This window comes from Bufo bufo, chromosome 3 (assembly GCF_905171765.1).
Source record: "Bufo bufo chromosome 3, aBufBuf1.1, whole genome shotgun sequence".
NCBI classification, from domain to species: domain Eukaryota; kingdom Metazoa; phylum Chordata; class Amphibia; order Anura; family Bufonidae; genus Bufo; species Bufo bufo.
In genome coordinates, this window is record NC_053391.1 from 569,131,939 (window position 1) to 569,146,758 (window position 14,820).

Genomic DNA, 14,820 nt, shown 5'->3' on the forward strand with positions numbered 1-14,820 from the left:
CTTAGTCTACTTGTTCGCGGCCTGGCATCTCCTTCTGGCTTCATCTGATCTCTGTGCAGCAACAGGACCTGTGGTAACGTCATTCCGGTCATCACATGGTACGTCACATGATCTTTTACCATGGTGATTCACCATGGTAAAAGATCATGTGACGTACCATGTGATGACCGGAGTGACGTCATCAAAGGTCCTTGACCTATAATTAATGCTCACCACAGGTCCTATTCAGTAAAGGGGACAGAAGTGATACCGGGCTACGCGATCAAGTGGATCAAGGTGAGTTAAATGATATATATATTTTTTTTTAACCCCTCCAGCGCTGTTTTACTATGCATTCTGTATTCAGAATGCTATTATTTTCCCTTATAACCATGTTATAAGGGAAAATAATAATGATCGGGTCTCCATCCCGATTGTCTCCTAGCAACCATGCGTGAAAATCGCACCGCATCCGCACTTGCTTGCGGATGCTTGCGATTTTCAAGCAAACCCATTCATTTCTATGGGGCTTGCGTTACGTGAAAAACGCACAAAGAGGAGCATGCTGCGATTTTCACGCAACGCACAAGTGATGCGTGAAAATCACCGCTCATGTGAACAGCCCCATAGAAATGAATGGGTCAGGATTCCGTGCGGATGCAATGCGTTCACCTCCCGCAACGCATCCGCGCGGAAAACTCGCTCGTGTGAAAGGGGCCTAAAGGTATCTGTTTGGTTTCCATTCTGGAGAACATTTCCTGAATGCAGGACTTTTCCCTCTGATATTTTTGACAAAATCTGTGATGGAGGCTCCGAACACAGCCTCCAACGTAGATGTGAACATACCCTAAGTGAGACATTTCTAATACGCAGACAAAACCTCAATAAAACTGCACACAGTTTTACTGTGATTGCTATGGTATTGCGGTGTAGTTAGTGAAACATATAAAAAGAATGTGTTCACCTATAAAAACATGACCTATCATGACAATCATGGTAAAATTGCATGCAGTTTTAAATTACATTTTTGAAGCTCTTTAACCACTTAGGCAAAAAAGGTATCATGAAAATATACCCTTAGGTCTCATGCACACAACCATATTTTACTTCAGATTTAAAAATGGATAGTACACTAACCCATAGAAGTCAAAGGGACTGTTCACACATCTGTTTTTTTTACACGGATCTGTGCTCCATCAGGTATTCTCACAACAATTTCTATTCTTGTCTATTTTGTGTGAATCAGAATTGCCCTTTCTATTTTTGAGAGTGAGAAATAATGGAATGCATATGGATGATATCCGTTTTTCAAAGACCTATTTTTTTGGGGGGGATTTAAAAATCGGATATGGTCACATGAGGCTTTAGTCTTACAATATAGTTTTAACTCTTTTAAAACTATGAGAAGTATGAATTTAAACATGGAGAAAACAAGCATTTTTTATGTTAACTGTTTATTGATTTTCAGCTTTAGTCACAGTAGAAAATGTAGCCAGAATATACTTTACATCCCCATCTCATTGTTAGCAACACATAGAAAAGCTATATATGGGTCATTTTTATTATCTAATCATCAGCTAATAAAAATAGTTCAGTAATTTCCATATAAAAGGACTGAAACAAAAGCTCTCATCATATATAGGCCATCAAGGAGAATCGAGTGACGACATGAAGCTAGTAAGATTATAATTGAAGAATATTCTGAGGAACAAAACATCTGTGAAAGAAAAAAAGACAATATAATTATATAAGCACTAGAACTATCAGTGGAACTAGTAGTGTTAATAAAAAATAAAAGCTTTAAAGGCTATGGACACCTTTGGGGTATGTTGTTCATGGAAATGTGTGCATTTTTAGCTAAAGATTTTTGTAATTGGGATTTATTAAACATTTTGAACCGTTTGTCTTCTGCAGCCTACATATATTCTCATACACTGCAGCCTGCTCAGTGTCATTCAGTGTGAAATCCACCAGATAAGCTCTCTGATAGCTCAGTCTGTAGCATGTTTGTCTCCTCTCCTGTTGATGTTAGCTTTATGAGCATTCAGGGTACAGAGAAGGGGGTTACAGACTGAGCTGTCAGAGATGTCAGAATGGATTTCACACTGTACAGTAAAGAGCAGCCTGCAATATATAACAAAACATACAGTCTGCAGAAGATACATGAAGCCAATTTGTAATAACAAGTTATTGCAAAATGATCTTTAGCCAAAAATACTCGCATTAAGTTAAAAAAATACAAAATTGCCCAAAGATGTCCATAGCCTTTAAAGAGAACCTATCACTAAATCTAATATTTTTTTTAAAAAATGATAGGTTTTAACAAAATAGTAGAGGGACACCTCAAGCAGTCTATGCGCTTGGAGGGACAACTACTCCAGCCTGACTGGAGTAGTTTTACACCAACATTTACACCTGTTTCCAGTCATTAATGTTGGTAAATTTGTCAGCGTGGATGCCCCGGCCACTGTCATGCTCCCTCCACTCACATGTGACGAGGACAGCATTTAAAAAGTTGCCAAAAGTGTCTTGTGGCTTTTTTTTTTACGCAGATGATTTCAGTCCACTACAAATGAGATGAGTTGTCTGCTTCCAGTACCAGATCTATAGCTAAACTGGTCTGTGTGGTGTGGGATGTCAGTTCCCCAACGATCAGATAGTCATGGACCATCACTTAGTAACAGATGAACCACCCTTTTAACAGAAGTTCGGTGTTCGGATGCTAAATAAAGCATGTTGAATGGCTGCAGTGCGGCTAATAAACAAGCTTTTAAGCTATTGGCACTTGGAAGCCATCACAGTCATGCCTAGTATTGGCATGGCTGCGATTGTCCGACGCAGCACTTGACCTGGCCTCTATAAATGCCGGATCACGTGTTGTGCCACCATTCTGCTCCAACTAGTGTAGGGACAGGATGCTACTGCAGTGAGGGACAGTGTTAGGCTTTTCATTTGGCTGTTAACTCTGTCGGTAACCTATAGCCATTTTTTGTGGGTGCAATACACCTCCTTTGCACCAGTGATACAGAAATACAAAACTTTTTTTAAATCAGATATTTTTTATTCAACAAATATTAAGATTATAGAAGCATAAGGGACACAGATATCACTAATGACATTCCAAACTTATTAACACAGAAATACTGTACAATGCTTAATCTGGCTGTTAATTCTGTGTGTGACCTATTGCCATTTTTTGGGGTGCAATACATCTCATTTGCATCCGTGGCACAGAAATACAATATTTATTCTGTCTGTTAATTCTGTGGGTGACATACTGTAAATAAATTTTTTGGGGCGCAAAACACCTCCTTTGCATCCGTGACACAGAACTAGAATAGTTAATCAGTCTGTTTATTCTGTGGAGTACATAAACCCATTTTTTTGGTGCAAAACACCTCCTTTGCATCTCTGACAAAGAAATAGAATAATTAATCAGTCTGTTAATTCTGTAGGTAACATAAACCCATTTTTTAGGTTGCAAAACACCTCCTTTGCATCCGTGACACAGAAATACAATTGTTAGTCTGACTGTCAATTTTTTGGTTCCCTTTAAAGAATGAGGAGAGCATCAAATAAGGGACATGGCCCCGGTCATGGTACTGCTGGTGTTGGTGGAGCGCCTGCTACAGGGAGAGGACGTTGTCGATCAGTGCCAGCTACACGCCCAAATGAAACACCTTCCTCTGGTTCACGCAGACGATAGGATGTTCTGTGTCATTTTGTAGGCCCAGATACTGCTGTACGAATGGTAAGGGCCAGAACAATTAGAGGCGGTAGTAAATTGGATGGCTGACAGCGCCTCCAGTTCCTGCACATTGTCTTCCACCCGGTCCCCTGCTGAAAATGCTAAGTTGGCACCGCCAGGCCATGGGCATGTCTTCCACTTTACCCCCTTGCACATCAGCCAAGCAGTCTGAGGCCCAAGTCATGCAGCAGTCACTTATGCTTTTTGATGAATCTGCTGGCGGGGGTTCTGTGGGCCATCCACCAAGCACTGCCCCAGAAGTGGAAGACATTTTGTGCACTGATGCCCAACCACTTATGTTTGAGGATGAGGACGTGGGAGGACCACCGCAGCACGTCTTTGATGATGATGATGAAACACAGGTGTCAACTGCTGCGGCTTTCTGCAGTGTGCAGACCGATAGGAGGGCAGGGGTGAGGAGTGGGTGGAACATGATGGAAAGGATGATGAGGTCCTAGATCCCACATGGAATCAAGGTCATCCGTGTGACGTGTGCAGCAGGTGGTGGTCATGCAGTGCCAGCAGCTCAGCAAAAGAGGGAGCAGGGTGCAAAAGCACAGTGGCTGGCTCCTGGCCAGTAAGCCTGCTACTGCTCACAGCAGCCAGCCCAAAGTCGTTTCCTGGCGTGGCAGTTCTTCAGGCAATGTGCTGACGACAAGGAATGGGTGGTTTGCACACTATGCAGTCAGAGCCTGAAGCGAGGCATAAATGTTTTAAACCTGAACACCAACTGCAGTGGAGTAGACAACTGAAAAACCATAACAGATCTAAGGCTCCTCCTGCAGTCTCTGCCTCTTCCTCCCCCTCTGGAGCAACAGGGCTCCCCACAAAGAGAGTATGTGACAGCACCACCACGTGTCACCGAGCATCGCCACACTGTCCCATGGAAGCGTTCAGCTGTCTGTCCCCCAAATACTGGAGAGAAAGATGAAATACCTACCCGCGAGCCCTGGCCCTGAATGCCAGCATTTCAAAATTCCTGGCCTTTGAAATGCTGCCATTCCTTCTGGTGGAGACAGGCAGTTTTAAATGCCTTATTGTGGTGGCTGTCTCACAGTTTGTGGTTCCTAGCCGACACTACTTTTCAATATGGGCGATCCCTGCCCTGCACAAGCAAGTGGCGGACAAAATCGAGTGTACAGTATGCTGTGCCATCAGTGGCAAGGTCCACATAACCACCGATATATGGACCAGTAAGCATGGGCAGGGAAGTTATATCTCCCTAACTGCCCACTGGGTAAATGTAGTGGTGGCTGGGCCTGAGGCAGAAAGCGGTTTGGCGCATGTCCTACCACCACGACGAGGATTGTTGGACATTTCTCAGTACCTTCTGTTGCCTCCGCCTCATTCTCCACTTTCTCCTCTACCGCCTCTTCATACTGTCAGCGCAACACCTATACCACCATGATTAGCACAGCCAGGGGGAAAGACTGCAAGCTGTTGTGAAACTGTTTGGGCGAAAAAACCCACACCGTGCAGGAGCTGTGGACAGCTATCGAAGAATAGAAAGATGAGTGGTTGGTGCCGCTGAGCCTAAAGCCTGGCCTGGTGGTGTGCAATAACGGACAAAATCTCGTAGAAGCTCTGAGCCTAGCCGGTTTGACACACATCCCCTACCTGGCGCATGTGCTGAATTTGGTGGTGCAGAGGTTTCTGAAAAATAATCGAGTTTCAGCCGCAGCATGCACGGGTAAGTTGCTCTGTAGAACAGCACCACTTCACCACCGACTAGTGGGCGTCCATGTAGGAGTACTCCACCAACATGGCCAGCGCTGATGATGCCATCATCAGTGTTCCTATGCCACTTCAATGCCTCCTTGAGAAAATGCTTCAGGCAATGATGGATGAGGTGGTGGCACAGGAGGAAGAGTAGGAAGAACAGGGATCATTCACACGGTTATCAGGCCAGTCATCCCCCCACACGTAGCTCGGAGGGTGGGTTCCTGCACAAACAGCGGCCAGGTACACAACTGTCCAGCCAGGGAACAGTTTTGGAGAGGAGGAGGAACTGTGTTCACAGCTAGTGTTAAAGAGGACCTTTCACCGATTATGACAATGTGAACTAAGTATACAAACATGGAGAGCGGCGTCCGGGGATCTCACTGCACTTACTATTATCCCTGGGCGCCGCTCCTTTCTCCCGTTATGCCCTCCGGTATCTTCGCTCAGTAAGTTATAGTAGGCAGAGATTTCAGTCACTAAGTTATGGTGGAGTCTGCCCTTGTTCTGCTGTAGCGCTGGCCAATCGCAGAGCAGAGCTCACAGCCTGGGTGGTTATTTTCTCTCTAGGCTGTGAGCTCTGCAATGCGATTGGCCAGCGCTACAGCAGAACAAGGGCAGACTCCGCCTACCATAACTTTGTGACCGAAGATACCGGAGGGCATAGCGGGAGAACGGAGCGGCGCCCAGGGATAATAGTGAGTGCAGTGAGATCCCCGGGCGCCGCTCTCCATGTCTGTATACTTAGTTCACATTGTCATAATCGGTGAAAGGTCCTCTTTAAGCCTGAATATTCTAAACGCTAATTTTTAACGCAAATATCGGCACTTAAAAAAATTTGCGAAGATCTAGAATATATTGCTATATCTTTGTAATAGCGAATATTCTAGATTTTTTTTTTTCCACTAGCTAAACCTATAATCTTTTCTCACTTATTGTATATAGCTAATTTTAATCCTTATTATGCTATCATCGATACTTATATTTTTCTTTATAGTTATTATTTTACTTATCAATAATTAACTTTTATTTTCCTACCTAACTGGTGTCAACGGCAAAGTGTCCAAGAAGTGACTGTGTTATGGATGAAACCTCTCTCCAGGTAATTTGGAATTGTAAGTATGCACAGAACATATGGAGGAGGGTGTGTTCAGGGCCGTCTTTGCCGCTGCCCCGGGCCCAGTTGCTCCTGGGGCCCCAAGGCAGCTCCGTTTCCTACATTCACTTGTTGTCTATGCGAGCGGCGTGCTGCTCGCATTAGAAGTGAAGGACTTGTCTGTCAATTACAATTACTTACTGCAGAGTCTGCCGGCCAAGTGCCATGCTAGCTCCTCCCCCCGACCTTGCGTCCCTACGGTATGTACGCTCAGGCATAGTCATTTGTATTGCCGTCCTTAGGAGAGGAAGAGATGTGTCTGGGATTCGAACCCACAACCTTCTGTATCAGAGGCAAAGCACCTAACCACACAGCCATAAGAGAGGCATTACCACTGACTGAAAAATGAATGAAACTTCTACTGTTATAGCTGGCTAAGTGTACGTCTATACACATGACAGCTGCCCTAACACATCCAGCACTGCTATATCTCTATATGACAGCTGTCCCAGCAAACCCAGCTCTGCTACATCTATACACATGACAGCTTCCCAAACACACCCAGCTCTGCTACATCTATACACATGACAGCTGCCCAAACACACCCAGCTCTGCTACATCTATACACATGACAGCTGCCCAAACACACCCAGCTCTGCTACTTCTATACACATGACAGCTGCCCAAACACACCCAGCTCTGCTACATCTATACAATTGACAGCTGCCTCAGCACACTCAGCTCTGCTATATCTCTATAGCATTGGCTCTCAAACAACGTGAGCTTAGATGGATCCATCGTCTCAACACACTGAGACCCCATGGTCTCAATGTTGATTTTAAGTGGAGTTTAGTATAGGATGTGGCTTTTTTGCTATTCCCTGGTGCCCCTCTCCATGTCGTGTCCTGGTGTATGTGAATTCCGTATTGGTGTCATTTTTTGATATATATAACCAATTTGTTACATACAGATGTATAATTCTCTGTCTTATTGCTTATATTCTACTCTTTCTTTCTTTAGATCATTGGTGCTCCGCTGGTGTTCTCTGTGGACGGTATGCGCCTTCTTCTGCTTATCCATGTTGGGATTATGATGATGGGAGAGATCCCTGATGCATTTGTATTGGCTTTGCCATGTAACGTGTGGGTTTACTATAATCATGTTGTCTATCTGGAGTGGTGGTCTGTTTATTTCATCTTGGACTGTAGGGTCGGTGTTTGGGTTTGGGACCTGTGGCATGGACGTTGTCTCTGATCCCTCGCCTTCCATGGAACAGGGGTTCTGCCGTGACAACGGCGGGACCCTTTTGATCCCCGGCCTGTTGTCCTATTTTGAAGTATGGCACGGGTTATTACTTTTTCAGTGCTGATATACTTATGCAAGCCACGTTCACTCTGATTTTTATTTATATATATAAATATACAAACTACAGTGACCTGCTCTGGTCCTTTTACCCACATAGTTCATTGTTGCGATGCCAGTGTCCCCCTTTTTTTCTCTCCTCTCGTCTGTTAACTCCCCCTCTCCTGCCGTTTTTTTATGTGCCCGGGTACCTGTGCCTGCCGTGTGACCGGTTGGTGGACTACGATACACACTGCGGGACTGCTGGTGCTGGGGGAGCAATGTTTCATTGTTGCCTAGCGACGCGGGGCCGGCCTTGTGGGCGTGTTTCTACCCGGCGCGTCCTCCTGAGGAGTCACGTGTCTATCGCTGTGGTCATGTGCCCACACGTTTCCATGGTGATGACGCCTGGCTCCTCGGCTTGGAGCGTCCGTCTGGTGACGTGGCAGGCACTTGGGACATGCGCACTTTGACGGTGAGGACGCGGAAGTTTGGCGCGCCGTCCCATACGATCCGGTGTGAGTTCCTTTTTTTAAACTACATGCACTTATTCATTTGCACAGGTGATGTTACACTTTTTTGATTAACTAGATATTGGTCAATTATTTCATTTGATCGTTATCATAATGATCAAATATATATGTACACTGTATTGCACTATGATAAATATTATGCAATGTAGACCATTCGGCTATATATGACTTTTGTTTTTTGTACACCATAGATTGTATGGTTTATGCTTCATTGTCCTAAAGATTATATAATTGTCACGTTCATTATTTGCAATGTATTGTGGGTATATATACCCCTTGATGACACCTTTTTTGTTATGCTTGAGAAAGACCGCATTGAGACGGTTGAAACGTTGCACAGAGGGGAATAAAGGATCCACTTTTTTACTTCCATTGGAGTGCTGCCTCGTCTTTGGAATCTATACTTATTTATAGCCGTCTTAGCCTGCGGCTGAGAGGACTTGCACCCACTGCTTTTTGTCTTGTGCTGCTGAGTTTTGTTTTTGGTTTCTATATATCTATCTACTGTATAGCAATACTTAGAGATATATAGATGTAGCAGAGCTGGGTGTGCTGGGGCAGCTGTCATATATAGAGATATAGTAGAGCTGAGTGTACTGGTGCAGCTGTCATGTGTATTAGATGTAGCAGAGCTGGGTGTGCTGGGGAAGCTGTCATATATAGAGATATAGTAGGCTGAGTGTGCTGGTGCAGCTTTCATGTGTATTAGATGTAGCAGAGCTGGGTGTGCTGGGGCAGCTATCATATATAGAGATATAGCAGAGCTGAGTGTGCTGGGACAGCTGTCATATAGAGATATAGCAGTACTGGGTGTGTTAGGGCAGCTGTCATGTGTATAGATGTACACTTAGCCACCTATAACAAGTCTCATATTTTTTCAGTCAGTGGGTATGCCTCTGATACAGAAGATCGTGGGTTCGAATCCCAGCAGAAACTTTTCTGAAATACAGGCTAAATTAGAATACACAAGCACTGACTCCACATATGGACATACAGAGCAGGACACAGGAAGAGGCTGCATCGCATCGCTGATATGGAGGTAAGTATAAGTGTTTTTTTTTAATACCTGCCATGGGGAGCGGGAGGCACTTGATACTGGCACATGGGGGGAGGGGGGTTGGCACCTGATACTGGCACATGGGGGGGGAGGGGGGTTGGCACTATGATACTGGCACATGGGGAGGTACCTGATACTGGCACATGTGGGGGGAGGGGGGTTGGCACCTGATACTGGCACATTAAGGGGGGCATTATGGAGACACTAGGCCGGCAGCCTATCAGAGGCCGGACACTGAGGGCATCTACTGGGGCACTATATATGGGGCATTTTATACTGGTACATTATGGGGGAAATTAGCAGGAAGGGGGGAGAGGAGCACTATGAGGGAATTTACTGGGGGCACTATATAGGGGTATTTTATACTGGGACATTATGGGGGCACTATGGGGACATTAGCTCAACTGGGGGCATTACAAGGGGGTATTTTTTGCACTGTCACAATAAAAGGAGAATTATTTCTACTGGGGGGGGTGCATTATGGTGGGCTTTATTACTCCCCCATGGTATGACCCCCTAGTAGCAGCACCAGCCTCTTCCTGCTCTGCTATCCCTCTGCCCCTTCTCCAAATCCTTATTATGAAATCTTTCTCATTAGGATAAAACACAACATCAGCTCCGCCGAGCCCCCGGCCAAAGTAGTGAAGTGGTGTCCGAGATCCCCAAGGGCCAAGCCAAGTAATTGTAAGTTTTCATGTGAAATATGTTTGTTATACACATATAGCCTACACTGTGCCCCACAATATACAGTATACCTCTACACTGTGCCCCACAATGTACAGTATACCGTTACACTGTGTAGTCTGTTATATAAGCACCATTGTTTTGTGGCGGCGGACAGAAAATAATCTGGAAGTGCCCCTCCCGAGACCAGGCTCTGACTGCTAGCACCACCATAGCCCCCATATATGGCTAAAAAATTATTGCTTCTGGGGGGGGAGACACCCAGTCCATCACCACCACCATCACTAGTCTAGACACTCAGTAACGGTTCGGTCACCTCTAGACTATCTGTAAGTAAGTCCCTTGTCGCTGGTGTGCACTGCAGGCTCACTTTTCTAAAGGAAGTGGAACTGTCTGAATGGCTGTACAGTACAGTCAGAGTGGCATATGAGTCTGTGACACATGATGTGGCAATAATAATGTGCCTGCAGCCTGCTGCCTGGACCAGTATCTGTACACGTATGTATGTCCTAATTAATGGAATCACACATGACATGACATGAGTGAGACAGGTCTTTACCAGGCAGCCTGGTAACTCATGTCATGTTATGTGTGACGTGTCATTCCATTAATTATGCCATACATACGTGTACAGATACTGGTCCTGTACTCCTGTGAGGCTGCAAGGCAGGGGTGTGGTGTGGACCACTCCTGAGACTGCATGTGCTTACAGTCCCTAAATAAATAATACTGCAGTGATTAGCAACCGTATGACAGGCGTTTATCACCGATCCTCAGGACGACCTTAAAGTGTAACTGCCATTTAATTATTTTTTTTGCTAAAGTGTTGGGCAAGTGATAAGTAACATTTTTAGAATATAGTTTATTTAGCCAAAACGTTTAATTTTAGTAGAAAAGTGTGGCTTAAATGGCCCTTAGCAGCGCTCTCTGAAATGAGCGTTGCTAAGGGCCACCCGTCTTCTATTTGAAAAGGGGAGACGGGCTGTGCGGGAGCTGTGCTTCTGCCTCCTGTGCCCCCGCGGTGGCCATAGGCCTCTTAAAATCTAATGCTCGGGTACACTAACTAACCTGCCTTCCCTGCGATAATCACTCATGAAGACAGATGGACCTTAGCATTTCAGGGGGCCCAAGGAAATTCTTGCCCAGGGTCCAATCAATATTAAAGACGGCCCTGCCAGGAGATGCAGCCTGCAATATTATATCACTTACCCCATAAGATGTAGACCATAAAAAAAAAACTGTGCAAAAAATGAAATTTTTTGTCACCTTTAATCACAAAAAAGTGTAATACCAAGCAAACAAAAAGTCTTATGCAACCCAAAATAGTACCAATCAAACCGTCATCTCTTCCTGCAAAAATGAGCCTCTACATAAGACAATCGCCCAAAAAAAAAAAAAAAATATGGCTTTCAAAAAATGGAGATGCTAAAACATGATTTTAAAAAAAAAAAACGCTTTTATTGTTTAAAAACTGAAATACATTTTAAAAAGTAGACATTGTAAGGTATTGCCGTGTCCGTAACAAGCTGCTCTTTAAAAATATCACATGATCTACCCCCTAAGGGGGATTTTATTTAAAAAAAACCTCCAATCATTTGGTCACTTTGCCACATAAAGTGTAATATTGAGTGATCAATAAAAATCATATGTACCCAAAAATGCTACCTATAAAAACATTAACTCTTTCCACAAAAAATTAGCCCGTACACAAGAAGATCGTCAGAAAAATAAAAAAATATAGCTTTCAGAAAATGGTGACACAAAAAACATGATTTTTTTTTTCACAAATGCTTTTATTCTATAAAACTGAAATAAGAATAAAAAAATAGATATTTTAGGTATTGCTACGTCTGTAATGACCTGCTCTATAAAAATATCACATGAACATTTCCCTCAGTTGAATGCTGTTAAAAAAAGTTAATAAAAACTGTGCCAAAATAGCCACTTTTTGCTCACCCAAAAATGTGTCAATGAATGATCAAAAAATCATACGTACCCAAAAATGGTACCAATAAAAATGTCAGCTCTTCCTGCAAAAAAAGAGCCCCTGCACAAGACGATCAGCAGAAAAATAATTATTTTGGTTTTCAAAAATGCTTTACTAAGGAAAACTGAAACAACAATAAAAAATACACATATTTGGTATCGTCGCGTCCGTATCAACCTGCTCTATAAAAGCAACACATGATCCATCCTGTCAGGAGAACTCCGTAAAAAACAAAAAATAAAAAAACTGTTCCACAACAGCCATTTTTGGTTACCTTGCCTCACAAAAAGCATAATATCAAGCAATCAAAAATCATATGTACCCTAAAATAGTACCAATAAAACTGTCATCTCATTACGTAGTTTACAAAATGGGGTCACTTTTTAGGAGTTTTGGGATGTCCCAGCGACATCTGCCCTCCAAAATCCTTATGGTGATCCTTTCCCTCTGTGCCCTGCCGTGTGCCTGTACAGCAGTTTACCACCACATGTGGGGTGCTTCTTTAAACTAGAGAATCAGGGTAATAAATATTGAGTTTTCTTTGGCTCTTAACCCTTCCTGTGTTACAGGGGAAAATAGATTAAAATGGAAAATTTGCCAAAAATTTGAAATTTTAACATTTTATCTCCATTTTCCTTTCATTCTTATGGAACACCTAAAGGCTAGGGCTACACGGCGACAATAAGTCACGCGACACATAGGGCACAACTACACTGCGACAATTTGTCGCAGCAATGTCATGCGACAATTTTTATAATGATAGTCTATGGTGTCGCACTGCATGCAACTGCAACGCGACAGTCACAGAAAAATCCATCTCGGATGGATGTTTTGCTACTGTTGTGTCGCAGCATGTCGCAGTGCGACACCATAGACTATCATTATAAAAATTGTTGTGCGACAAAATGTCATCGTGTAGCCCTAGCCAAAGGGTTGACAAAGTTTGTAAGATCAGTTTTGAATAACTTGAAGGGTGTAGTTTCTAAAATTGGGTCATTTTTGGGTGGTTTCTACCATGTAAGCCACACAAAGTGACTTCATAACTGAACTGGTCCTTTAAAAAGTGGGTTTTGGAATTGCTTCTAAAATTCTAAGCCTTCTAACGTTGTAAAAAATAAAATGACATTTACAAAATGATGCCAACATGAAGTAGACATATGGGGAATGTAAAGTAGTACTATTTTGTGAGGTATCACAATCTGCTTTAAAAGCAGAGACTTTCAAATTTAAAAAATTGAGAATTTTTCAAAATTTTCTGCAAAATATAGATTTTTTTTAATAAATAAAGGTGAAACATATTGACTCAAACTTACCACCAACATGAAGTACAATATGTTACGAGAAAACAATGTCAGAATCGCTTACATAAGTAAAAGCGTTCCAGAGTTCTTACCACATAAAGTGAAACATGTCAGATTTGCAAAATGTGGCTTGGTCCTTATGGTGAAAAATAGCTTGGTGTTGAAGGGGTTAAGGACATATATATATCAACAGTCTGCTATAGAGTGCTTTCAGTCTTACCCACCTATGTGCTCCTGTGCATCAGTACACTCCTTGAGCTGCTTTTGGTGCATTCAGTGATAACATATAATCAATAATAAATGTTGGGCAGTAGGATAGAGGCAAGTAGAATAGCTTAGCGTCCAATCCAGCAGAATATCTTGTCCAGGGATAACAGGCGGTCAGTGCATGCTCAATACAGTTTGTTACCAAGTAGCTTTTGGGAGAACTTTGTGTAACCATTTGTTCCATATTTTGTAGATCTGAATGAATAAAAACATAAAATAAATATTTTTTTTTAAAAAACACATTCTTAGGCCTTATGCATACGAACGTTGTTTTGGTCCGCATCCGAGCCGCAGTTTTTGTGGCTTGGATGCGGACCCATTCACTTTAATGGGGCCGCAAAAGATGCGGACAGCACTCCGTGTGCTGTCCGCATCCGTTGCTCCGTTCCGTGATCCGCAAAAAAAATATAACCTGTCCTATTCTTGTCCGTTTTGTGGACAAGAATAAGCAGTTATATCAATCGCTGTCCGTGCCGTTCCGCAAATTGCGGAACGCACATGGACGCCATCCGCAATTTGCGGATGGCAAAACACACAACGGTCGTGTGCATGAGGCCTTATGCAGACCTGATACATGACTGCAACAACACCAAAATGATAGCTTGGATTGCTACAAGACAGGGAACATTGCACTCAGCACAGTCAACCCTGCCAGGAAGTATGCCTGGCTTATTTAATAGGGTTGATCATGCTGACAGATTCTCTTTAGGCCTCATGCACACGACCGTTATTTTTTGGGTTCCGTTTTTCCATCATCCGTGACTGTTTTTTCGTCTGTGGGTCTTCCTTGATTTTTGGAGGATCCACGGACATGAAAAAAAAAGTTGTTTTCGTGTCCGCCTGGCCGTGCGGAGCCAAACGGATCCGTCCTGACTTACAATGCAAGTCAACGTGGACGGATCCATTTGACGTTGACACAATATGGTGCAATTGCAAACGGATCCATCCCCCATTGACTTTCAATGTAAAGTCAGGAGTTAATATACCATAGGATCGGAGTTTTCTCCAATCCGATGGTATATTTTAACTTGAAGCGTCCCCATCACCATGGGAACGCCTCTATGTTAGAATATACCATCGGATTTGAGTTACATCGTGAAACTCAGAT

At 43.3% G+C, this 14,820-nt stretch overlaps 1 protein-coding gene across 2 annotated transcripts in view; it reads right to left on the reverse strand.

Annotated features, from left to right (window-relative positions):
• Positions 1-1,414: 1,414 nt before the first annotated feature.
• The window catches only part of LOC120996032 (retinol dehydrogenase 7-like), a 48,194-nt gene continuing 34,788 nt past the window's right edge, over positions 1,415-14,820 (reverse strand). For both annotated transcript variants that reach the window (XM_040425689.1, XM_040425688.1), the window contains exons 5-6: positions 13,670-13,907; positions 1,415-1,696 (exon numbers count right to left, since the gene is read on the reverse strand). In XM_040425689.1, the coding sequence (XP_040281623.1) occupies positions 13,687-13,907 (221 nt within the window). In that variant the 3' untranslated portion in view covers positions 1,415-1,696; positions 13,670-13,686. The remainder of the gene's footprint in view (positions 1,697-13,669; positions 13,908-14,820) is intronic.